The sequence below is a fragment of the Simochromis diagramma genome, unplaced genomic scaffold, assembly GCF_900408965.1.
Source record: "Simochromis diagramma unplaced genomic scaffold, fSimDia1.1 OVJJ01000079.1, whole genome shotgun sequence".
Lineage (NCBI taxonomy): Eukaryota > Metazoa > Chordata > Actinopteri > Cichliformes > Cichlidae > Simochromis > Simochromis diagramma.
Window position 1 is genome coordinate 5431547 of NW_024387075.1, and position 22584 is coordinate 5454130.

A 22584-nucleotide genomic window follows, 5' to 3' on the forward strand; every position below is an offset into this window, starting at 1 on the left:
TTATTCAAATATTTTAGGGTGCACTGTGAAGTTGAATAACAGGTAATTAAGCTGACTGATGCCTTTCAACGACTTTCAGTTAATTTTAGATAAAAGTTAACTCACGATGAAGAGACAAAATTAAAGTGGAAAATGCCTTTAATGGTAAGGCATATTAGAATGCATAAAGTCAATTTAAAAAATTGACCAGCACCATAGCACATAAATACATTTGTTTTCGTTCTTTGTTGTTTTGTTTAAATGTAGGAGTAAGTAAGTTTGAAGTCAACAAGAAGTAAAAATAATGAAAGAAGTGGCGAACAGACTGCCATGAATGAATATCAGAGGACTTCCTCCTCACTTCTCTCCGCCCACCAGAAAACGTCACACGTCGTTAACTCGGGTATTAGCGAAAATCTCAGCTCTCCCATTTATCACCCGGCTCTTCATCTGCGTTTTAGTCGGAATTGCGACATTTCCGACTGCATTTCAAAGCCGCATTGGTATTCAAATTTTAAAGGTAGCGCGTCTTTCCGGACAAACAACCCCCCGGGACAAAGTAAGGCTAAAACAAATATGAAACGTCCTGGAAATGTAACCCCAGCGTATGTAGGAACATTTGCTCTGCTGCTTTGCCTGCATTCAGTTACAGGTAAGTTTCTTTTTTGAATAAACGACGCGAATCAAAGCGGAATATTGCGTTAACGCAGAACTTAAAAGTTTACTTTGTTGACAGGTCTCTGTAACACTAGACTCCATTTACTCCTTAAGGGGACTCTGGTGCTGTTTGTTTCCATGCCATTTGCTTCCCTTTTCCCCATTATATTGTCAATTCACTGTGAAGTGACCTACTTTGATTGCTTTTTGTTTTTCCTTTTCACATAAATCAACGTAATACAGGGCGAAAAGAAAACAGCAGATGTCCAACAGTAGCCTAAATATCTCAAGTATTTTTACTATTCTTACTTAAGCATTTAGGATTCAGTTTTGTGCACTTTTTTGCCCCCTGAAAGCAGTCAATGTAGACGTATGCCTATGATAATGTGAGCTCATTATTGTCCTGGTAGACTAGGTGATTAAATGTGAGACCGGTCTGTTATTACACGTGATACTCTGTTATTACTAAGCTCTATTCTGAGCAGTGATCATTGTACAAGAAGCGATACTTGCAGTAGTGAACACTTCTCGTGGTTGTTTTCCCCTTTCTCAGTGGACAGTGTTTCTAGAAATGTCATTATTCTCACAGGCACACTTACAGGTGTCCCTTTAGTTGTCTCTGTGGACATCTACCTGGACTCACAAGGATTTGGTGCAGATGGAAAGGAAATTAATGCCATCTGTGCTCCTGTCTGGGGCCATCATGAACCAGCTGTCCACTCATATAAATTTAGTTCAACATGCAAATGTGATTTTGTTCTCATGGTGGTTGTGTACATTCAGAGTCCCACCTGTCTGTCAGGTGTGGTGCATATCCTGTCCCACCCCTGAGCTGCTGTATTGTCGTGCTGTGTACCTAGTCTGTTATTCAAAGATCCGCATGCTTCTGGAAAACCCAGCTAATCCTGGACATAAACACATTCTGCTGTCAGAGGTTGGCTCATAAAGACAGTGGCTACATCATAGGACCAGCTGTTTTCCAGCTCACGCAGCCTTAGACACTTTCCAGCATTTATTCGGGTTACACTTTTTGAGAATTTAACCACATAAAACTTTATATTGAGTCACATTTCCACTGTATTTTGGGCTATTTAGTTATGTGTTTATTCTTCTGATCCGTTTTCATGGCGAATAGTTTCGTAAACATAGATTGTGCTGTATTCAAGCATAATTCATGTAGGGTTTTGGCCTCACTGCCAAACAAAATGCCAGTAAATTGCAGTTTGTTGTACCTGGAGCTGCTCACAGTTTGAATGGTGACTGCTGCTGTTGAGTCAATAGACTGGAAAAAGAAAACAAACATAATGAGGTAAAGGTTTTGTAACTTTGAGAGATCTCGTATGACTCATAAGCTTTTGTCCTGCCGCTCCCACTGAGGTCTGAGCCATCATTTCACACAATCCAGGCATGATGTGTGACTCAGTGCCTCCCAGCAAAAACTGCAGGAGCACTGATCAGGGCAGAAACTCCAGCAACACCAGGGAAAGATCTCTGTGTTACTCTTTAGATACACCTGATGGCTGTACCCAACCATTTACCATACATTATCTGCAATAGAACTGAACTTTGGGAAATGCAGTGCTATATTGAGTTGGTAGTGCTGAGCGATACCATCTTTTAGACCTGGGGCATCAAACATAATGCCTGGGAACTAGAATTATCTGCCAAAGACACCAATTTGGCCCACTCTGCAAGTTTGAATAATGTAAAGGAGGGCATATATTTTGGAGGTTTGGAGCTTTCTCCTGCTGATTAAGACATCTCCCGGGCCGTTCATACTACAACAAGTAATTAATTAATAGATAAACAATTAAATGACAAGTTTTTTTGTTTTGTTTTTTGTTGTTGTTTTTTCCACTATCTACTATAGAAATGTGTGCTTTTTGCAGTGGATGCATGCATGTGCAGCCGCGGTGTGAATAGTAAATACTAATAATCGTTGCACTGCCTTTCCTTTATCTCTTTCACTCAGCTGACTACTGTAAGGTAAATCACTGCTACAATGGAGCAACATGCGTGACTGGAGTAGGAGAGGAACCCTTCATCTGCATCTGTGCCGATGGCTTTGGTGGAGACACCTGTAACCTGACAGAGACAGGTAGAGCTGAAAAGGAAAATTCTGGTGGGAAAGCACCGAAGCACGTACCGAAATTAACACCTTTCTTTTTCCATCTTCAGGACCTTGCAGTCCCAACCCCTGCAAGAACGATGGGTCCTGCGAGGTCATCGCTCCGACCAGACGAGGAGATGTTTTCAATGAGTACATCTGCAAGTGCCAGCCCGGCTTTAAGGGAGTGCACTGCCAGATCAGTAAGTTACTTCTGGCTATGAGTCAAAAGCCTGAACTGAACCCTTTTTGTCTTGTGCATCTATAAGACTACTTGCTGTACTCCAGAGGACATTTAACTCCTTATTCAATGAATTTTAAAACAATTTCTGGTCACTTAATGTTGACATAAAAGATTTATCGTTTAGGAATGGGTTGCATTCTAATTTCTTTCAAAGTAGTATTTTTTAGAGAACAGCTTACCCAAAAATGTGAAAAACACAGTAGCAAGCTCCACTTGCAGCAGATTTCTCTAGAAGTTTTAACACAAGGAGTTTTTTCTTCCGGTCACATCTTCGGCAATGAAAGGGATGTGTAGTCCGCTCAGCAGCTTCATGAAAGGAGCCCATTCAGTGGCTTCTGTGGTTATTCTCTTTGGCTAATTAGTAAAAGACCACTCCAAGTCTCTTAGCATGCAGATGCTTCTCACACAGGGTCAACATTGCATCTATTTTAACCCAGTCAAATGAATAGTGAATTCAGTCATATCCTCATAGTAGAATCCAATACAAGTTTGCTTGTAAAATTAGCATTAAAACATGAGGATTATTAGTGGAGCAAATGCATGAGAAAATAACAAAAAGGAAGCCAAACTTAGGATGGGTTTGTTTGTGTGTGTGTGTGTGTGTGTGTGTGTGTGTGTGTGTGTGTGTGTGTGTGTGTGTGTGTGTGTGTGTGTGTGTGTGTGTGTGTGTGAATATTATTCCTACACACCTCTGAGCAGTGGCTGACATCCTGAACTGTGAATCTGGAAGCAAAAATGATGAAAAAGATTTAATGTATAAACCTTCTGATTCAAAATCTTGCATAACTCTGTGAAGAGGCTTTTTTTCCCCTCTTTTCCTCTTTTTGTGGAGGAACAGCTCACCCTCCCAAAGCCCACGCTCTGACCACCAATTGTAGTGTTGGTGCAGTCTGGTCGTCTACTCCCATATTTTCTAATTTTGACCCAGGCAGACAATATACGCCGCACTATATAATATGTCCAGTAAATGCACGGAAATAACGCTCCACAAAAAACAAGTGATGTGATTGTAGGTAAAGAGCCTTTGAGAAGTCACTGAGGTGAAGCCAGAGCGTGTGAAAATGAATTCCACTTGACAAAAATAAAATGTTCAGTACAAGCCAGATCTTCAGGCTTCAGATTTAAGTAGCAAAAAAAAAGCAAAGGCTATTTCACGGTCTGCCTCTTGGTAAGATCATTTGTTTCTCAGTGTTATTAGCTGTGCTGTGCCCGTGCTGTTGTGACCAATCCTCTTAGCATTAACTGGAACAGGAATTAAACAGACCCATGTGGCATTACGTCAGCCCTGCATTCATTCTGAAGTTTCTAGGCGTTACTAAAACGGATGAAATAAGGCATGTGTGATGCTTAGGTGTCAGTTACACAGCTTTCATCAAGTCTGAACTTAATAACGTAACAACGCTTTTGGACTTTACCTTTAAAAAAAAAATCGTATTAGATTTTATCACCGTCACTATAAAAGTTTGCACGTAAACTCCTCCTACACAATTAGAGTTAAGCAAACAAAATTGGCACATAGGTACATTAGGACCCTAAAGTTTCTTATCTATATACAATATTATGCCATCACATTGCCTAGCAACCACCTACCAACTGGTTAAAATGACGCATTTGTAGCATTTATGTACCTATAACACCTTATAAAAGCACTGTATCATTGCAATTTTACAACAGTTAATTTATATTCAGATTATAAACTATATATTATGTTGTATCATCATATGTCATATCCCTGTATTAGCCAGTGCGCATACTATTTCTCACACAGAGATGAGAAAGCAGAGATCATATAATTTATTGATACGGCTGAGATTTTCTACTTGTGGATTTTTCATGGAGCAGGGAGTGGGGCTGACCTCCTCTGGCTGCGGGCTTAGGAAAACATCATAAACATGGTACACACTGGTTTTCAATACAAACCAAACACAAAGACTTAACATAACCTGCTATTATTACAAAGCAATCTATATACTGGTCATTTAGTAAAACAGCACCTTTTGTCTTCTTAGCTGCTTACCTTCAGTCACATTTTGCCTTTTGAAAACTAAAATACCTGGAATATTGCTTGGTGTGCAATCTCACTACTTGGTTTAAAAATGAATAGGTTCTTTTTCAAACAATAGAGAAGAAAAATGTGCAATCATCCCAATTGTCTGTAGTCTTCATGTTGTATGAGCGCGCCACCTTGTGGAGATTACCAAGCATTACCTAGACAGTGGACCTTCAATCAAAACTGGACCTTCAATCAAAGGAGAAACATTAAATGATACTTAATGACAAATTTCACTATTATTTGAAATACCTTCTTTTTTTTTTTTAAAGAGCTCCGTTTGTGTATACTGCTGTTGAGCAGATGTTCTAGCTTGTTGCCAGAATAGTTGGTGTGTAAGTGTGTCAGGTGACACGACATGGATATAACTTCAAAGTTTCCGCTGTTCCCACCTGTTCCCTGTTCCTTCTCCAATGACGCAATAAGATTGAAGAGTAATTATTTGTCACCAGCTGAATGTTGGAGACACAGTGAAATTATTATGCTCATTCACCTGCTTCAGTCCTCCACCAGTTTTCCCTCAGATGTTTGTGCTTGTTTGACAAGTGTGAACCACATCTCAAGCACTCTTTGTTTGTTTTTTGTTGTTGTTGTTTTTGTTTTATTTATTTGTTTTGTAATTTCTGAATTTGATTTTCAGATGTAAATGACTGTGAAAAACAGCCTTGTAAGAATGGAGGGCAATGCCGAGATCTGGATGGAGACTACTCCTGCCAGTGCCCCTCACCGTATGTTGGAAAGCAGTGCCAGCTACGTACGTGCACCACCATTAGACACACACATTTCAAACACGGACAACCTGTTGTTACTCGCTTTGCCTCAACATTTTTTAAAGAACTTAAAGACTGATGAGATATCCTTGTAAGCATGGCTCACTCAACCATGAGAAAAAGATCTAAAGCGTGACAAGATTAACAATAAATCCCTCCATCTCATACCCCAGGGTGTGTTTCTCTGCTGGGGATGGAGGGAGGAGCAATCGTGGAGTCCCAGATTTCTGCTTCCTCTGTGCACTACGGCATTCTGGGTCTTCAGCGCTGGGGCCCAGAGTTGGCTCGACTGAACAACCAAGGCATCGTCAACGCCTGGACGTCAGCCGCACACGACAAGAACCCCTGGATCGAGGTGAGAGAAGTGAATGCTTTTGACGAGACTGACCAGTGCATGACCTGTCCAGATGCTCACTGACCCATGGCGTTTTGGTTACAACAGATTAATATGCAGAAGATTATGCGTCTGACGGGCATCATCACTCAGGGTGCCAGTCGCCTGGGCACAGCTGAGTACATCAAAGCCTTCAAGGTGGCAAGCAGCCTTGATGGAAACTCCTACATCACTTACAAAGTGGATGGCCAGCAGAGGGATAAGGTAGACACAACTTTGTACTACATATGTTATTTTCTATTGTGTTTAAAGTGGACCTGTTAAGCTTTTTCTCATTTTCTAACACATAGATACTCTTACAGTGGTGGATGTCGATATTAAGGTGTTAAACAATCTAGAACAATGAGATGAGGTGTAGAAGTAATCCCAATGAGCCAAAAGGGCCCAATTTGAGACTTTTTTTTTTCAACTCATGCCTCTCTCTGATGTTTATTTAGAGCTGTGTTCCTGAGATGACAGATGATATCTGCTCTCACTGACAAGCTCCACCCACCTCTTGTTTGAACCCTCTGTTTGTAAGAGGCAGCCAATCAAAAAAAAGCTGAAGGGTAGGCAGCCCAGACCGCCCTGTTGCACCAAAGTCCAGTGCAGGACAAATAAGGATTATTCTCTTTGTCTTCAAACTTCACAACTATATACTACCCTTGGGGGACCTGGGTATCTAGGGTAGCTAAGCATTTGACCTTGACCTTCAAAATCAACTTTGACTCCAAGATCATAGTTGATCTTGAAAAGAATTTAAAGAAACCATATTGAGTAATCTATCATATGAAAGGGCATAGAGAGAGCTATAAAACACACCGTGACGCCATTACAGGCTGACATCATCATGTTGTAATAAAAACATCATAAAACAGTTTTAGTATAGCCCTTGCCCTTTGGTGGGAGTTGTGCTCTCTGAGTGTTCTTGTTGACTTTGTTTATTCAGTTTGCTCACCTGTGTTTGTTTGCTGCAGGTTTTTGTGGGCAACATAGATAACGACCGCACAAAGACAAACCTTTTTGACGTTCCTATCGTGGCCCAGTACATCCGCATCATCCCCGTGGTTTGTCGCAGGGCCTGCACGCTGCGCATGGAGCTGCTGGGCTGTGAACTTCATGGTAAACACAATAAACTTCCAGCACAGCCGTAACACTTACAGCAAGGTCAGCGAGCAAAAGCAGTTAGATAAAAAAGATAGGACAATAATGAAAAAGGACAGGTGGTGTACGCTAAGTCGAAGTCAGGTCACAGCCTCTGTGAACCCTTAACCTAAACTGCATAACTCCTCGCAGCATCGTTAGTGTGTCTTGTGCTACTGTGTTGATGTCTTCTTACTGTGGTCTTGCTGACAGGTGAAATGACAGACTTTTGAAATTTAATTGCACCACATCTAGCCTAGTTTGACCACATAGAAGTTATCCACTATAGCTCTGTGGGTACAGTCCTTATTATGAAACAACAAAAGAAGCCATTTCAAGCACTCAAGAATAAAAACACTGCCGGCTGTGTTTTTGTCCATCTTCAGCTTTTGTCTTATTTGATCTTAATGCGAAAAGGTTTAAAGAAAAACAGCTCTGTGTGCTATGTTGCATGCTTTCTTCTGCATTGTGTGGCTCTTCTGTTTTTTTCCTTTCACTCGGTCACTGGTGGGTGTTTGTGATTGTAATCAGTCACTCGCTTTGTGAATGTTCGTCATTCTTAAAATGTTGGGTGAAGTTGATTCTTCTTTTCTGTCGGGTGATTTCAATTTTTCCCCTCTTTTCTCTTTCTGTCGCTTTGGCTTCCCCCTCCCTCCGTCTGTCCGTCTGCCTTTTGATTCACAGTTTATTCAAACACGGCAGGTTGCTCAGAGCCTCTTGGTATGAAGTCTCGGTTCATCTCAGACGGGCAGCTTTCAGCCTCCAGCTCTTACCGCACGTGGGGCATTGATACTTTCACGTGGCACCCTCAGTTTGCCCGGCTGGATAAGGTGGGGAAGACTAATGCATGGTCTCCTGCTTACAACAACCGCTCAGAGTGGATCCAGGTGAGGGAAACCGCAGCAGTCACCTTTTTTAAAAATCTTGTTTTCTTTGAAGTTACTAGTTGGTAATGCCATTTTTTTTCCTGCTCCTTCCCCAGGTTGATCTAGAGAAGACAAAGCGCCTCACGGGCATCATCACACAGGGTGCAAAGGACTTTGGAGTAGTGCAGTTTGTATCAGTGTTTAAAGTTGCTTACAGCAATGATGGGGAGTCCTGGAGTACAGTGAAGGAGAACACCGGAAATGATAAGGTCAGACGTATGTGAATACCTGAAATGCCATTTCCTCTTTTTTTTTTTTTTTCCATATATGTCAAAGCTAAGTTAAAAATAAGGTAAGATATACTTTATTATCTCAAAAGTTGAGAAATTGCTGTGTTGCAGCATCCAAAACATTAAACAAAACGTAATAAAATACAATATGATAAAACAATATTTTGATTCAGTAAGGTAGAAAAACAGGAGCAGTATTAAAAAACCTACACAAAATCATAGAAAATTCCACTTCACCTCCACTTCAGAAAAAAATTGTAATCTAACAAACAAAACACACACTCACACACCCACGCATGCACAAAAACAGTCACTGACACGTGTAAATGGGAGTAAGGTGTGTTCAAAACAATGTGTTTTCATTTAACAGTAACCTTAACATGTTTTTGCAGCTCTTCCAGGGAAACACTGACAACAACACCCATAAGAAGAATGTTTTTGAGCCTCCGGTCTATGCTCGATACGTCCGAGTCATCCCCTGGGAATGGCACGAGCGCATCACTCTGCGCATGGAGCTGTTGGGCTGCGATGATTAGAAACTAGTCAATAACCATTTATCAGCACTCCATCCTCATCCTCAGATGCTCCCCGTCTGCTCGCACCACAGCGGAGGACGGATCGCAAACAGAATCATTTGCTTTGTTTTTTACTCCATGGGAATCATATTTGCTGAATAGCTTGGACTTTAACACTTGTAGCACTTTGACTGTAGCAACCCCCCCCCCCCACTAATGTTTACATTGCTAAAAGTTTGTTTGATGCTGCAACATTGAACTGCTCACAGATCCCTCACAGATTGATAATTTGTCCTTTAGGAGCTTTTTTTTGCACAGATCTTCTCTTAGTCTGTCTAAGAATGCAAGCCCTGAGATTTTCCCGGTGTAATACAGAGTGTATTTATGGCATTTCCAACCACACAGGACAGGAACGCTTGTCCAGAGCAGGAAAATGATAACTTTCACATTTTGACTCCACGGATGAGTAGGGTTTTCTGTTTGTTTGTTTTGGGGGGGTTTAAACACATTTTGACACCTTTTTGCTTTGTTCCTAAATTTAATTTCATGACCAACTAATTCTTTTTACAAAAAATGTGAAATATGTAGAAAACAGCAACGTTTTGCATTGCTTTTTAAATTCACTGTTGGTTAACATTATTAAATGTTTTAAAAAAAACCTCTTTCTACACTTTGTGTATCTTTTCAGCTGAGACACAAAAATCCATTTTTGAGCTAATGCCCATGTTAGAGTAGATGCTCACAGCTGATTTAAGCATGAGCTGACTTGTTAGCAGAGTCACGTACACGGGGTACAAAATGAAGGCGTAGATAAAGAAGACAAAAGTGAGCATTCTTTTGTACAACTCAGCCTTTAAAAGGAGATAAAACTTAAAAGAAGGTGCAGTTTTTGAGCAGCCTGGCGTTGGCTGCGTTCCTCTTTGTTTCGCAAAGAACAAACTGTTCTAACCACACAAAACATGATGTGAGTCTTCATGCTCAGCCTGGTGATGGTGAAATTTAAGCTAAGGAATTCAGGAAATCATTTCTTAAACACTGATATACAAAAACTCATCCTTTAACTTACTATTATGTTTGCAATTTTATGTCCTTTTTATAAGGTTTCAATGTGATTCCACTTTTATAGCAGTTTTATTTTACTCTCACATCCAATGGGAATCTCTACCAAAACAGTGGAAACATTGTGGACGTCAAATTTGAGTGAGTGACACGCAGTACAAAAGTACAGGAATCACTCTTAAACTGTTTTCTAACAACCAAATTAGGTCAAACAGCCTGTTTATGTAATAAATGAATACATGATACAGCAATAAGAAAGAGACGTGGCAAAAATGGCATCCATGGGAGAGTTCAAAGAGAAAACCACTGCTGACTATAGAGAACACAATGGCTCGTCTTACATGTGCCAAAAAACATCTTGATGACTTTGGGGAAACTATTCTGTGAACTGACAAGACAAAAGCTGAACTTTTAGGAAGTTTTGAGTCTGTTACATCTGCGTAAAACTAACAGCATTTCATAAAAAGAACTTCATAGCAACAGTGAAACATGGTGGTGGTAGTGTGATGGTCTGCGGATGTTTTGGTGCTTTCCTGAAGTGCACTTGGATATTCCAAAACACACCAGCAGGTTCATCTCTGAATGGCTCAAAAAATAAAAAATTGAAAGTGGCCTAATTAAAATCTGGACTTTGATCTAATAGTTAACACACCACTCATGCTTGAAAACCCTCCAGTATGTCTGAATAAAACAATTCTGTAATAAAGAGTGTGCCAAACTCCTCCACAGCAAGAGAGACTCGTTGCCAGTTATCGCAAACGCTTGAATGCAGTTCTTGCAGAAGACTTTAGCTTGCTCTTTACACCAGTAATTACACCTTGTTAGCCCATAAGCTCACAATCCTGGCATGTTTGGCCTCTGGCAACATCTTTCATCTCTGTAAAATAAAAGCAGTGGAGGTCAAAGCATCTCTAACACATGATACTTCTTCACTGTTTGTGTCTGCTGTATGTGACTGTGTATACCATAAAAGGAGCTCTTTTTAAAGATTACGGTGTTTCTAGTGTTTCTAGTAAATGCTGCTGCCCTCCATAACAAGTATCTGCTTTCAAAGAGTTTTCCTCCACAAACAGCCGCTCAGCGATCCCATGTGCCGTTCCTGTTGAAGTGCATTACTGTGGTGACCTTAAAAAAAGACAAAAATAATTTTGTGTATTTTAATGTTTTTATAGAGCCTGCACAAAGACGTTACCCAATAGTAGAATAATATTCGTAACATAAAAGGCTAAATTTCCATCAGAATCACGATGATCTTTAACTTTCCTTTAAAGCTATAAACCACTGTAACTGCGCTTACTTTGCGGGGGTGGGGGTAATTTCTGTAGGTCTTCTTGAACCGCAGATGCCCTACCTACCACAGCTTGCACAAAGAGACACACACGGGGATGTTTCCAGCAGCTTGATGACTGTGCTTAAGAATCAGAGCAGCAGTACGACCCGACACTCCTCGGGGAGAAGGTCAGGACACTCTTCATCATTATTAACTGGCCCCATATAGCTGCACCTGTTTTTTTTAATCATCGACAGAGACTGAGGGGAAGCTAAATGCGGTATTAATATCCTGGGAATATTTTTGATCACTTTGCCTCCAGCTCTCCAACATCAGACCTTTCACACGAAGTGGAAAAACCACGCAGACAATTTCGCGGTAAGTGGGAAAGAAAGCAATCTAATAATAATTATTGTTATTATAACAACTGTACGTCAGATATAATTTGTTAGCTTTAACCTCCTGCATTTTTAATTTCTCTTTGATATTTGGGCTGATTGGGACCTGATGAATGTAAAAACAAAGAATTACCAGATTTATTTTTTTTACGAGAAAACTACTGTGACGAACATTAATGGCTATTGTTAAATCTAAACACTGAAGTCACTTTAAGTGACAGTCCCGCAGTGTGAAAACGCATTTTCCCTGTATAAACACAGCAAACTATATACAGTGAGGTCATTACATTTGGCACACCTGCTAAAATTGTATCGTGCTTTCCTTTACTGCTGCTGCTTTATCATAACATCCAGTGTTCACAATACAGCAAGCAGAGTCTTCATTTTTTTTTAAAAACCCTCGAGAACAAATACTTTTTTTGTCCTCCTCCCTGTCAGCTCCATATTCAACATCTTTTGTCGACTATATCCACTATCCCGACTCTGCACATGCCCTAACTACCTCAGCCTTGCCTCTCCTTGTCTCCAAGCTGCGCAGTCTGAGCCGCTCCTCTGCTGAACTCATTTCTGATCTTGTCCATCCTGCTCCATGACCTTTAATGATTAATTAGCTAATATTTTTTCTCTTCGCAGGTTTGAGGATTGTGCAGACACTGCTGATGATGATTTGGTGCTTCCAGACTGTATTGTTGTTCATAGCTCACCTGGTTCTCTCAGACTGGGCCCCGGCTGCCCCCCCAACCCAAAACAGCTTCTTCTACAGTGACTACCTCAATGAAAGCGGCAACAACGAACGTATGCACATTATTGCTCAGACCCTAATGTTTTAATATAAAATCAGTATGATAAGTTAAATCTGTATTTATTCTGCAGTTCATTTTATTGGTATGAAACTCTACGTGGACTCTGCTGAGCAATCAGTGCTTTCGGTCAGAGGGGGTAATGCGACCCTACAATGCAGATTTTGGTATGAGCCTGTGCCGAGCTCACCAAGGGAGGTCCGGGTCAAGTGGTCCTGGCTGCCCGCCGCTGGGGGACAGGAGACTGACGTGATCGTGGCTTTCGGGACTCGATTCCGAAGTTTTGGAGATTTCAGGTTAAAGATATGATCAACTGAATACGATAACCTGATCGCTGACTGTTTGACCATGTTTTTCTTTAAACTATTAACATGCACGGTCTGTCGGGCAGGGGTCGTGTGCAGCTCCGACAGGATTTCCCAGGAGATGCTGCACTTGTGTTGAATAAACTCTGGCTGAATGATACAGGTCGCTATCGATGTACTGTGGTGGATGGACTGGAGGACCAAAGCGCAGTGGTTCACCTAGAGCTACAAGGTACTGCATTTACACCTTCAGCTATCCTGTTTGCTTCCGTGAATGAAAGCTGCGACATGTAGAGTCTAGATCAGCGGTCCCCAAACTTTTTTGCACCACGGACCAGTTTATGTCCGACAATATTTTCACGGACTGGTCATTAAGGTGTCGCGGAGAAATTCAACAAAATAAAACCGGTACCGGTACCAAAAAGAAGATGATTTATTCATAACACACGGGAAAATTCCTAGAGAAACAGAGTTAACGATAAAAACGTCGGAGAAAAAAAAAACCCTTTGACAAGTTAAAAACCGATAAAAACCCTGAAAACCAGAAATTTCGCATCCGAGCCTCATCTTTTACGGCCCGTTACCAAACGACTTACGGACCGGTAGCGGTCTGTGGCCCGGGGGTTGGGGACCGCTGGTGTAGATATCCATTATAAAAGCAGACTGCTTACATTTGCAAATAAATCATCCATTTAAAAAAAAAAAAAAACAAACAAACAAAAAAAAAAAAAGCTGCAAACAACTGATAAACATTTTACTTTCCAAATTGAGTTGCCATAGAAAACCACACGATTAACTTTAACCACTCATCTGTTTGGTTCAGCTGACCCAGTAGCCTGTGATTTCCCACTGTTGCAGATCAAAGTGTTTTCTTTTGTAGTTTGTAGTAAGAGCAGATGATTGCAAACCTGCTTACTGAAATTAAAAAAAAACAAACAAAACAAAACACAAAAACCCCACAAGCCAGTGGTAGTATCACTTGGTAAGCAAAGTAGCAACAATAGATGAAATAACAATAGCAGTGAAAGCTTGACACACTTTGAAGTCCACATAGATATTCTGATGTCTGATTGAATCTTCCACCCAGGTGTGGTGTTTCCCTACCAACACCCTCATGGTCGTTACCATCTGAGCTTCCTGGGAGCCCAGCAAGCCTGTAAGGAGCAGGACTCGACAGTGGCCACCATCACACAGCTCTTCCAGTGTTGGAAAGAGGGAATGAACTGGTGCAATGCCGGCTGGTTGGCTGATGGGACAGTCCAGTATCCGATCACACAGTCCAGGGAGCCCTGCGGGGGAGCCCGCCTCGCCCCGGGTGTCCGCCGCTACGATAGACTTCACCTCTACCCTAATCACTACGATGTCTTCTGTTTCTCCTCTTTGCTCCAAGGTGAGGCGAAGCAGAAGGTGATGCGAGGTCAACAAGGCCACAGAGAAGCTAAAGTGATATTGAGTGGCCATTTCCTGATGTGTAATTGTGTTTTCCTTACTGTGACATGTCAAGATGCCCACACTGACAAAGATTAGCAGATCCATTACTTAGCAGTTTCACACCCTCATTTCTGAAGAGCACAGTGGCACAGATTCCCATTATCCCTCTCTTTAAAGGTGCTAAGACTCATTACTTGAGCCTCCATTTATTTATACATACAGTGTATGAATAAATGACCTAACTGAATGTTCTAATTCATCATAATTAATTTTACAGAAACTCAAGTACAAATACACATTAGCATTTATGGGTGATAAACCGCAGTTAAATAGCAGTCTGAAACACGTCTGTGCAGCTAACTGTCAAAATAAATGTGTTTTATTCTAAGGGAGAGTCTACTACCTTCAGTCCTCTCACAAGATGAACCTGACTGAAGCTCAGCATGCGTGTCAGGAGGACGGAGCAGAGATTGCCAAAGTTGGACAGCTGTATTCTGCGTGGAAGTTCACGGGGCTTGACCGCTGTGATGCCGGCTGGCTGGCCGATGGAAGCGTTCGCTATCCCATCACCAGACCTCGAAGTAACTGTGGTCCGTCTGAGCCAGGGGTACGCAGCTTTGGTTTCCCACCTCCACAGCACAAGCATGGAGTCTACTGCTACAAGTTAGATACTGAAAGAGTGTAGATCTCCACCCATCCTTGGTGGGCCATAACATTTAAATATTTTTTAAAATTGTTATTATAGCCAACAGGATGCTTAACACTGTAGACGAGTGCACTTCTGCAGTCTGCAAAACATCTACAGGTTCACAAGATGATGAACAGAAGAAACTTTAATGCTACAACATTTTAAAAAAAAAAACCAGAATCTAAACTCATATACATTTCTTTCCATGTGAGCTACTACAGATTTTACTTATAATTACCACTGAAATTATTCAAGTAGAATAAAACTACTTTCAGCTGTTTCTTTATTAACAAGGGCTCACCACATCAGCTAGCACTGCACATTTGATTTAGCAGTTTTTGTAGAGCTTTTTCATTTGTTGGATCAATATGTAAACCACTACGCTATGGAGCTTTAAATACTCCAACAGAATAGTAAAAAGAAAATCCCTCGTTATATTTGACACGAGGATTCAGAGCTCAAATACTAGCATTCCTGTACTTTTTAAACATTTTTTTTCCTTTCACTTTTACTATAGCTGAGAGACAGCAGGAATATAAAAGATAGGAAAACCTGGGGAGAAGGAAAATAACATTCAGCAAAGTTGCTGTCTGATTTCCTCTTTCATACATTAACGTAAAGCATTTACTGTGATGTCTCACCAAGTTGTACTTACATCGTCTGAAGCACATGACAATCAACTCAAAATCTAGCAAAGGAGCTGGCTAGTTGATTTTTTTAATAGAAATATATATCCTATTTATTACAAATAAAGATCCTCATACAGAACATCTGGTTTTGTCTCTCTGCTCATACTGTACCTCAGTGTTTGAATGTATAACTTAAGCATGCCACCTGTCCTCAACAAATAAGTCTGTTAATTGTTAAACTAAAAAAAGGTGTTTGAATTCAACTATCCTGCTAATTCGCACACATTTATATTAAATACTGAAATGTTTGAAATAATTGTCATGTTGTAAGTTTGCATTTGAGATGCAGTAGCCTGGCACAAAGACACAAAACACTCCAGGCTTTGTCCACAGTGAAAATGAAAACATATCACTTCCACTTCTTTGAGTAATTCATGTGCAATCAAAAAAAATAAATAAATCTGTATTTATATATAAGACGGTATGCTCTTCTCTATGTAAATTGAGCTTCCAGAAGAAGATGTTCGATTTTCATCCTGACCCCTGCCTTTTTCTGAGGAGCCAACTTCTTAAACACTTTCGTGAGGGTCATAAAGTAATACTCATCGCAGTCTTGTGGTTTTGGAGTGTCTGTCTGTACACCTTTGTGACATTTAGAGGAGTTCATCTCTGTACTCCTCTTCATTTTCCTCCCAGTGTCACATTTGCCTGATCTGGTGAAACTGTGAGACACAGAATGGCCGCCGCTGGCTCCGTGGCTGTTTTGGCCCTCTGAATCTTGGCCCTCTGAATCCCTCTCCTGTGAAGATAAAACAATTTTTTTTAAACCAATTAAAATCTCTTGGATGACTTTCCTTTTTGTTGGTTTGATGCTCAATTGGTAGAACTGGTTCCACATCAACAACGTTGAAAGAACACACTGAAACATTTGGAGCTATTAAGCAAATAGCTTAAATATGTGCAGGGTTCACATCTCGCCATAAGGATTGTGGTAATCAGTGGGACCTTCAACCGATGTTAGCATATTTAAATTTAGCAATGAAACAGAAGCAGCTGGTTGAAGGTAATGGCTATTAGGTGACTGCTGCTTGTCTGATATATGGCTGGCAGTGCACGATTCTATTAATATAAATAGAAAGGTACTCTACTACAATTAAAAGTCCGTAAAAATCTTAAAATGAAACCCATTCTCTCAACCCCCTCAGCCCCAATTATAATGAATGTTGAATATCAGAGACATCCACTCATTCTGGGCCATTTCTTTTTCCTTCAGAGAAGGGGAGTTGTGCCCCATCTATAAATTTCTTGGATGTCCCCCTGATGTTTTTAACAAATGCTGGTTTGCTTTGCTTGGACAAGCTGACCAATTGGAAGTGACTGAGTCTCTTTCTAAAGTGGCTACAGCTTTTCCAGTAGACCACACACAAAGTATTTAATAAAACTATAGACATGCACACTAAATATTTAGGAACATTGTTAAGAGATGATGCATATCTTCTTTAACATAGAGCATGTGCAGCACTACACCATCACACCCTCACCATGTCATATGAAGGGCTCCCTCTGTCATTTTGGATTCTTTGTGCCAATTCAGCCTGTAGTTTGGATAATTTCCGGACCCTCCTCTGTTGTTGCTCACTGCAAAATGACAGATGACTGTGGAAAGTTTTCTTTCTTATCACTGTGGCTTTGCAGTACAAACAGTGGTAATGCGCCTGACTTCTGCACTGGAGTCGACACCTGTGGAAGGTGTATTCTGAAACAGAAAAGATGTAAACGTCATGATTAGGAATGAGTTGGTTTAGCTGGAGCTTAAAGTTCTGAAACATACTTCCAGTTTCAAAGGCTTCCCTTCGATGGCTGTCCAAGTGGATCCTAAGACTGGGGCGGTTTGTGGGTTTGAAAATTTCAGGTGAACAAAACGGACAATGAAATTTTCCTGGAGAACAGCAAGTGTTGCATTTTTGCAGAGCAGGAATAGAAGATCCCTTCCGGATAGACACGTGAAACTGGAACAGATAATAAAGTCATTAATCCGAAAATATCAGATACATGAAGAAGGGCAGCCAATAACAAGTCCCGATTTCTGCTGGAGGTACAACAGCAAGGAAGCTTAGTAGAAATGCAATTACTTGGAAACAGCAATGTGGAATTATAAAGTTTTAATTTGTGTTATTTAATGTGTCCAGTGCAAAGGAAAAAAATGTGTAATTCTGATTGCAGTTGAATCACTTTTAATGACTCTTAGACTATGTTTGTCAGCAACTGCTAGCCTTTTTCAGAGTTAAACTTACTCCTTTGCATCTCTTAAACAAGGTCAAAAAAGAAAAATGCAAACAAACAGTTCCTGTGACTAATGACTAGCTTCATTGTTAGCCACCTGCTAGATAAGCTGAATGACACTTAGTTAGCTGCCAAATAGAAAACAGTCAACCTGCTATGAAGGCAAAAGACTTATAATCAATGCTGCCAAGAATAAAAATACTTACATTTAACTGCTGGGGACTGTCCATCTTTCTCACAGAGCTACCTGAGGCCTTCTCTTCTTCTTTGGGGAGCTCACTGCAGTTTTTCACCCTTTATATTGCTTTGCTGCCTCCCTCTGGTTTTGAAGTGTCTGTCTGTACACATGTTAACATTTTTGTACTCATTTTCGTCTTCCTCACGTTCACCTGACCAGGGGAAGCGTCGGTGCTCTGAAATGATAGTTATTTTGTTACAGTCAAAACCTTTGATGTACCTCGCCTCTTAGTGTGATGCTCAGTTTGTAGTAACATGCAAGTAACATTATTCAACATGCCCACATCTTTCTAAAGGCTTATAAACCAGCTTTGTCACCGACTGCTAACCATTTTTAGGGTTAAAGTTACTCTTTTGCTTCTCTTATGTTAAATACAAATATAAGCAAACAATTTCCACTGTTATGATTGCATACATATCAGCCTATCTGAAATGTTGCCTGTAAGCCAATTAGCTACCAGACAGAAGAGTTAACCTCCTATGAATATAAAAGGCTCATAATAACTGTTAGTTGCTAGCTAAAACAATATTTGCATTGAACTGTTGGTCACTGTCCGTCTTGCTCACAGAACTACCTGAAGCCTTTTCCAGTCTTTTCTATGAATATAACAGCAATTGGTTATCCTTTAAATTGCTTTACTGCCTCCTTCTGGTTCCTGTCAACAATAGTTTGAGTCTTTTAATTGAATTTTACAAAACCTTTAACATTAATCCCCCCCCCTTACTAAGTCCAAAGCCTAAAGTACATGTGCAAACTTGATCTTACTTGCACCAGTTCTGATGTAAAACTGTAACCACTGCTATCTATAAACAGTAAGTACAGTTATCAGTAAAGACGTATGCACAAATCTTGAGTCACCGCTCTTTTCTTTATATTTTGCTAGAAAACTGCTAGATAAATACAGCGATTTTTTTGAGTTTGTACAGTTCTAACGAACATGACAGTCAATATTTATTATGACCATCTTTATCCTTTGACACACCCTGAACTTTCTTAGACAGCTTCCTTCTTTAAATAGTCTTCAGGAATAGTTCTCCAGGCTTCTTGAAGGACATTCAAAGCTCTTCTTTGAATGTTTTGTCTTTTGTTGTGTTCTCTGTCAAATTTCTCCCACACTAAGGTTGAGGTCCAGGCTCTGGGGAGGCCAATCCATGACTGATAGTTTTCCACTGTGTGTTTTTCTATCCAGGTGAGCTTCCAATGCATTGAGAATGTGTTTGGGATTATTGTGATGCTAAAACAAATGCTGTTCCCAGAAACTTTCCAAATGGTATTTCATGCTGGATTAAAATTTCACAGCACTTTTCTGTGCAGAACAGCAGTTGTTGAAATGAAGCCACAAACCCTCGTGTTTTACAGAGGCTGTAGGCACTCACCTCACTCCTGACCTCCTCTATACCTGCTGATGATGACTTTGAAGCAAAAACCTTACATTTGGATTCATCACTCCATAAGACTTCTTGTCACTGATTTTTAGAACAGTTTTTATGTAACTTGGCATGCCTGTGCCTTTTCTCCCTGTTTCCTTCCTTGAGAATGGTTTCTCGACTACCACCCTTCCACTGAGAATATTTCTGATGATGCTTCAGTGAACAGTGTAGATGGAGCAGGTCCTGTCAGGTCTTTGGTGGATTTTGTTCCCCTGTTTTTTAATAACATGACTCTCGGATACTTTTCATCTGCTGTAGATAGTTTTACGTTTAAAGCGAAACTCTGAAAACATCATATTTTTGTTTCTGTTATATATAAACGGACAATTCTTTGGTTGAAATGGAGGCTTTTCGGTTAGCAATGAGAACCACAACCTTTAAATCCACCAGATGACAGTCATATGTTTTGGTTGTAATGTGGAGCTCATCTACTTATTTAAAACAAAGCATTTTAAATTCTTATCAACATGACATTCATGCCTTAATTTCACATGATCCCCCATCTGCATCACATAGCCAGGCAAGATAATAGATTTCCTTGATTTCCTGAACTCAGCGTGAATAACATGCAGAAAATTAACAACTTAATTGAGCGTGAGGAGTGCTGGGTGGCAAAGCTTTGACCTCTGAAAATCTGAAATGAAATATTATGTGTGAACAGTGAGAAGAAAGCAGAAACGTCAGTGTACATTCACACACCCCTCGGTATCTTTCAGGTGTATGAGGCATTTGTGTTTGAGACAGTGCAATATTTGTTTTGACTGTGAGTCAGCATCTCGAGTATGGTTAGGATCATGTTGGGAAGTTCAATAACAAAAACTTCACCTAATAAAAACTATGTCCTGTCTAAAGTCTGGTACAGATAGAGTAAACAGCAGCATTAACAGTAAGGCAACATCATGTGAAATATTGTTTTTCCCTTTTAAGCAGCTTTAAGGTTGTCAGCATCATCTTGATCCTCGGCTCCCAGCTTTTCCCCTATTATCTTTTTTACCAGGTATATCTTTAATATAATAATATAAAACTGTCATTCAACTATAAAACTTTATGGGTGATTCAGTCCCTATACAACCACAGTGAGAGCTGATGCAAATAATTCCTTGAAGTACATCCTAAGAAAGGCACAATCCCACCACTTGGAAAAGATGGTGAGCAAAGAGGAGCTAATCCCACACCTCGTCCTCCTGCCGCCCCTTGATTCCAGATAAGACACTTTGATCCTCAGGTGTCCCAACAGGTGTTGATTGTATCTCCGGTGTTTGATCCTTTGAGGAATTTCCTCTGCTTTGCCACACGGTGGAGTCAGTGTAATACAACACAAGGACTTTTGCAGACAAAATAAGCAACCCCAGTCATCTCATAAACTGCTCACATAGGAATTGAAAAGGAGAAAAGAAAAAAAGGAGGAAATGATAGTTTTAGATCCCAGACAATAAGTGAATCAACAATCAGATATAAGTCATTAAATGCTAGACAGAAAACGACCTTCAGAGAGTGCCACCTTCTTACTGCTTTTCTTTGTGAAACTACTTTCTCTGTACACAAACATCCTTTTTATGAATCTCTCGTTAAATGGAAATAGGGCATCCTATTGTGAGTCATTTTATACAAATTGGTTTGTTTGTATAAAATGATCTAAAACCTGTTTTTCTGTTGAGTAACTGGTTCCCGAAACTGACCCGAAAGCAGAGCACTGCGTGTTTGGCAAGCTATGGCATCTGTGTTTTATTGGAAAGGAAAGACACAAAGAGTGCAGTTTTACAGCCATGTGTAAAAATGCCTCTAAATAGAAACAAAACAAAGGCGGTGGATAAAATTTGACCAAATATGAGGCTGCCAAGTACACAAATGTTTGGTTTGTTGGCTTTACAATGTGGACTTTTAATAATCTACCTTGCATAACAAGTAATTCTTCACAAAAACATGCATTAGGTGGATTCATTCATTTTGTTCTCACATTAGAGCCAACAGCAGAATATGCAATATAGTTCCACTTCATGGTTCTTTGTAATGGCTTTATAGCAATTTTGTTTTAGGGAAAAAATATCCTGTTTCCAATACAGGTGCTAATTGCCTTGCAGGTCAGGTTACGGTAAATTGTAATTAGCCAACATTATACAGCAATCTGCCAATACAGCAATGTGTGAGAGATTTTACAGGACTCTGAAAACCTAAATATAGACCATGCCTCAGTAGCTTGTAGAACCAGCTTCAACAGCAACAACTTGAAGTAATGGTTTTCTGTATAACTTTATCAGCCTTTCACATCACTGTGGAGGAATTATGGCCCACTCTTCTATACAACACTGCTCCACTTCATTGAAGTTTATTACCATTAGTTATGCATGCCTAAGTCTTGCCACAGTATTTCAGTCGAGCTGAAATCTGGACTTATCATTTTCAGCCATTCTGTTGTAGATTTACTGCTGTGCTTGAGCTCAAGTCCTGTTGAACGACCCCGTTCTTTCCAACCTTTAGTTGTCACACAGATGCCCACATGGCCTACAGTTGAGTTTGTGGTCAGCTCAATGACTGGAAGGTGCCCAGGCCATGTGGCAGAAAAACAAGCCCAAACCATCACCACACCACCACCATGTTTAGTTGGTATGAGGTGTTTGTGCTGATATGGCGTCTTGTTTGTTTTTTTTGTTTTTTGTTTTTCAAATATGCTACCGTGCATTACAGCCAAAGATCTGCACTCTGGTCTCATATGTCAAAAAGACATTGTTCCAGAAATCTTGTGGGTCATTGTCATGCAACTTTACCAGCTCTAGTGTCGTGTTCTTTTTAGAGAGAAGCGGCTTTTTCCTGGCAACCCATCCAAACAAACCAAACAAGTATTTTTAGTGAATTTAGATATTGAACTTGAACATTTAACATACAAACCAAGGGCCTGTATAGTGTGAGATGTAGAATTTGCCAGAATTTGTGTTTCTGTAACGGCGCTCACACTTTCTTATCAGCTAATCAGTTAATTAAGTGCATTTGATTATCAGCACCTGGCTGCTACTTGTCCACCTAATTCCTGTGGAAGCAGCAAAGACGTACTTAGTGTCTTT

At 40.3% G+C, this 22584-nt stretch overlaps 3 protein-coding genes across 4 annotated transcripts; 2 read left to right on the top strand and 1 right to left on the bottom strand.

Annotated features, from left to right (window-relative positions):
• The first annotated feature begins 373 nt into the window (after nucleotides 1–373).
• On the top strand, nucleotides 374–9568 carry LOC120742357 (EGF-like repeat and discoidin I-like domain-containing protein 3). 2 transcript variants are annotated; one of them, XM_040045646.1, is made up of 10 exons: nucleotides 374–631; nucleotides 2609–2734; nucleotides 2815–2946; nucleotides 5678–5791; nucleotides 5981–6162; nucleotides 6250–6405; nucleotides 7158–7302; nucleotides 8008–8210; nucleotides 8306–8458; nucleotides 8872–9568. In XM_040045646.1, the coding sequence occupies exons 1-10, from the start codon at nucleotides 556–558 to the stop codon at nucleotides 9013–9015; spliced, it is 1431 nt and encodes a 476-aa protein (XP_039901580.1). In that variant the 5' UTR covers nucleotides 374–555; the 3' UTR covers nucleotides 9016–9568. The 2 variants fall into 2 exon arrangements, with proteins under 2 accessions (XP_039901580.1, XP_039901581.1); XM_040045647.1 differs by having other exon boundaries at nucleotides 8026–8210.
• Nucleotides 9569–11380: 1812 nt separating this feature from the next.
• On the top strand, nucleotides 11381–15712 carry LOC120742362 (hyaluronan and proteoglycan link protein 3-like). Its single transcript, XM_040045656.1, has 7 exons — nucleotides 11381–11511; nucleotides 11646–11701; nucleotides 12355–12516; nucleotides 12595–12817; nucleotides 12913–13058; nucleotides 13914–14216; nucleotides 14647–15712. The coding sequence occupies exons 1-7, from the start codon at nucleotides 11396–11398 to the stop codon at nucleotides 14940–14942; spliced, it is 1302 nt and encodes a 433-aa protein (XP_039901590.1). The 5' UTR covers nucleotides 11381–11395; the 3' UTR covers nucleotides 14943–15712.
• Nucleotides 15073–18243, bottom strand: LOC120742375. Its single transcript, XM_040045674.1, has 4 exons — nucleotides 18064–18243; nucleotides 17406–17583; nucleotides 17116–17330; nucleotides 15073–16373 (listed from the first exon to the last, which is right to left on the bottom strand). Exons 1-4 carry the CDS (start codon nucleotides 18085–18087, stop codon nucleotides 16068–16070), a joined length of 723 nt encoding a protein of 240 aa, XP_039901608.1. The 5' UTR covers nucleotides 18088–18243; the 3' UTR covers nucleotides 15073–16067.
• Between the last annotated feature and the right edge of the window lie 4341 nt (nucleotides 18244–22584).

Bases quoted from the DNA above. Each gene is read 5' to 3' on its own strand.
- LOC120742357 (XM_040045646.1), top strand. From the start codon at position 556: ATGAAACGTCCTGGAAATGTAACCCCAGCGTATGTAGGAACATTTGCT. The intron at 5,792-5,980 runs GTACGTGCACCA...CTCATACCCCAG, and splicing joins TGGAAAGCAGTGCCAGCTAC to GGTGTGTTTCTCTGCTGGGG. The intron at 6,163-6,249 runs GTGAGAGAAGTG...TGGTTACAACAG, and splicing joins ACAAGAACCCCTGGATCGAG to ATTAATATGCAGAAGATTAT.
- LOC120742362 (XM_040045656.1), top strand. From the start codon at position 11,396: ATGCCCTACCTACCACAGCTTGCACAAAGAGACACACACGGGGATGTT. The intron at 11,702-12,354 runs GTAAGTGGGAAA...TTCTCTTCGCAG, and splicing joins ACCACGCAGACAATTTCGCG to GTTTGAGGATTGTGCAGACA. The intron at 14,217-14,646 runs GTGAGGCGAAGC...TTTTATTCTAAG, and splicing joins TTTCTCCTCTTTGCTCCAAG to GGAGAGTCTACTACCTTCAG.
- LOC120742375 (XM_040045674.1), bottom strand. From the start codon at position 18,087: ATGGACAGTCCCCAGCAGTTAAAT. The intron at 17,584-18,063 runs GTAAGTATTTTT...TATCTGTTCCAG, and splicing joins ACAGTCCCCAGCAGTTAAAT to TTTCACGTGTCTATCCGGAA. The intron at 17,331-17,405 runs GTATGTTTCAGA...TTTCTGTTTCAG, and splicing joins GGAAGCCTTTGAAACTGGAA to AATACACCTTCCACAGGTGT.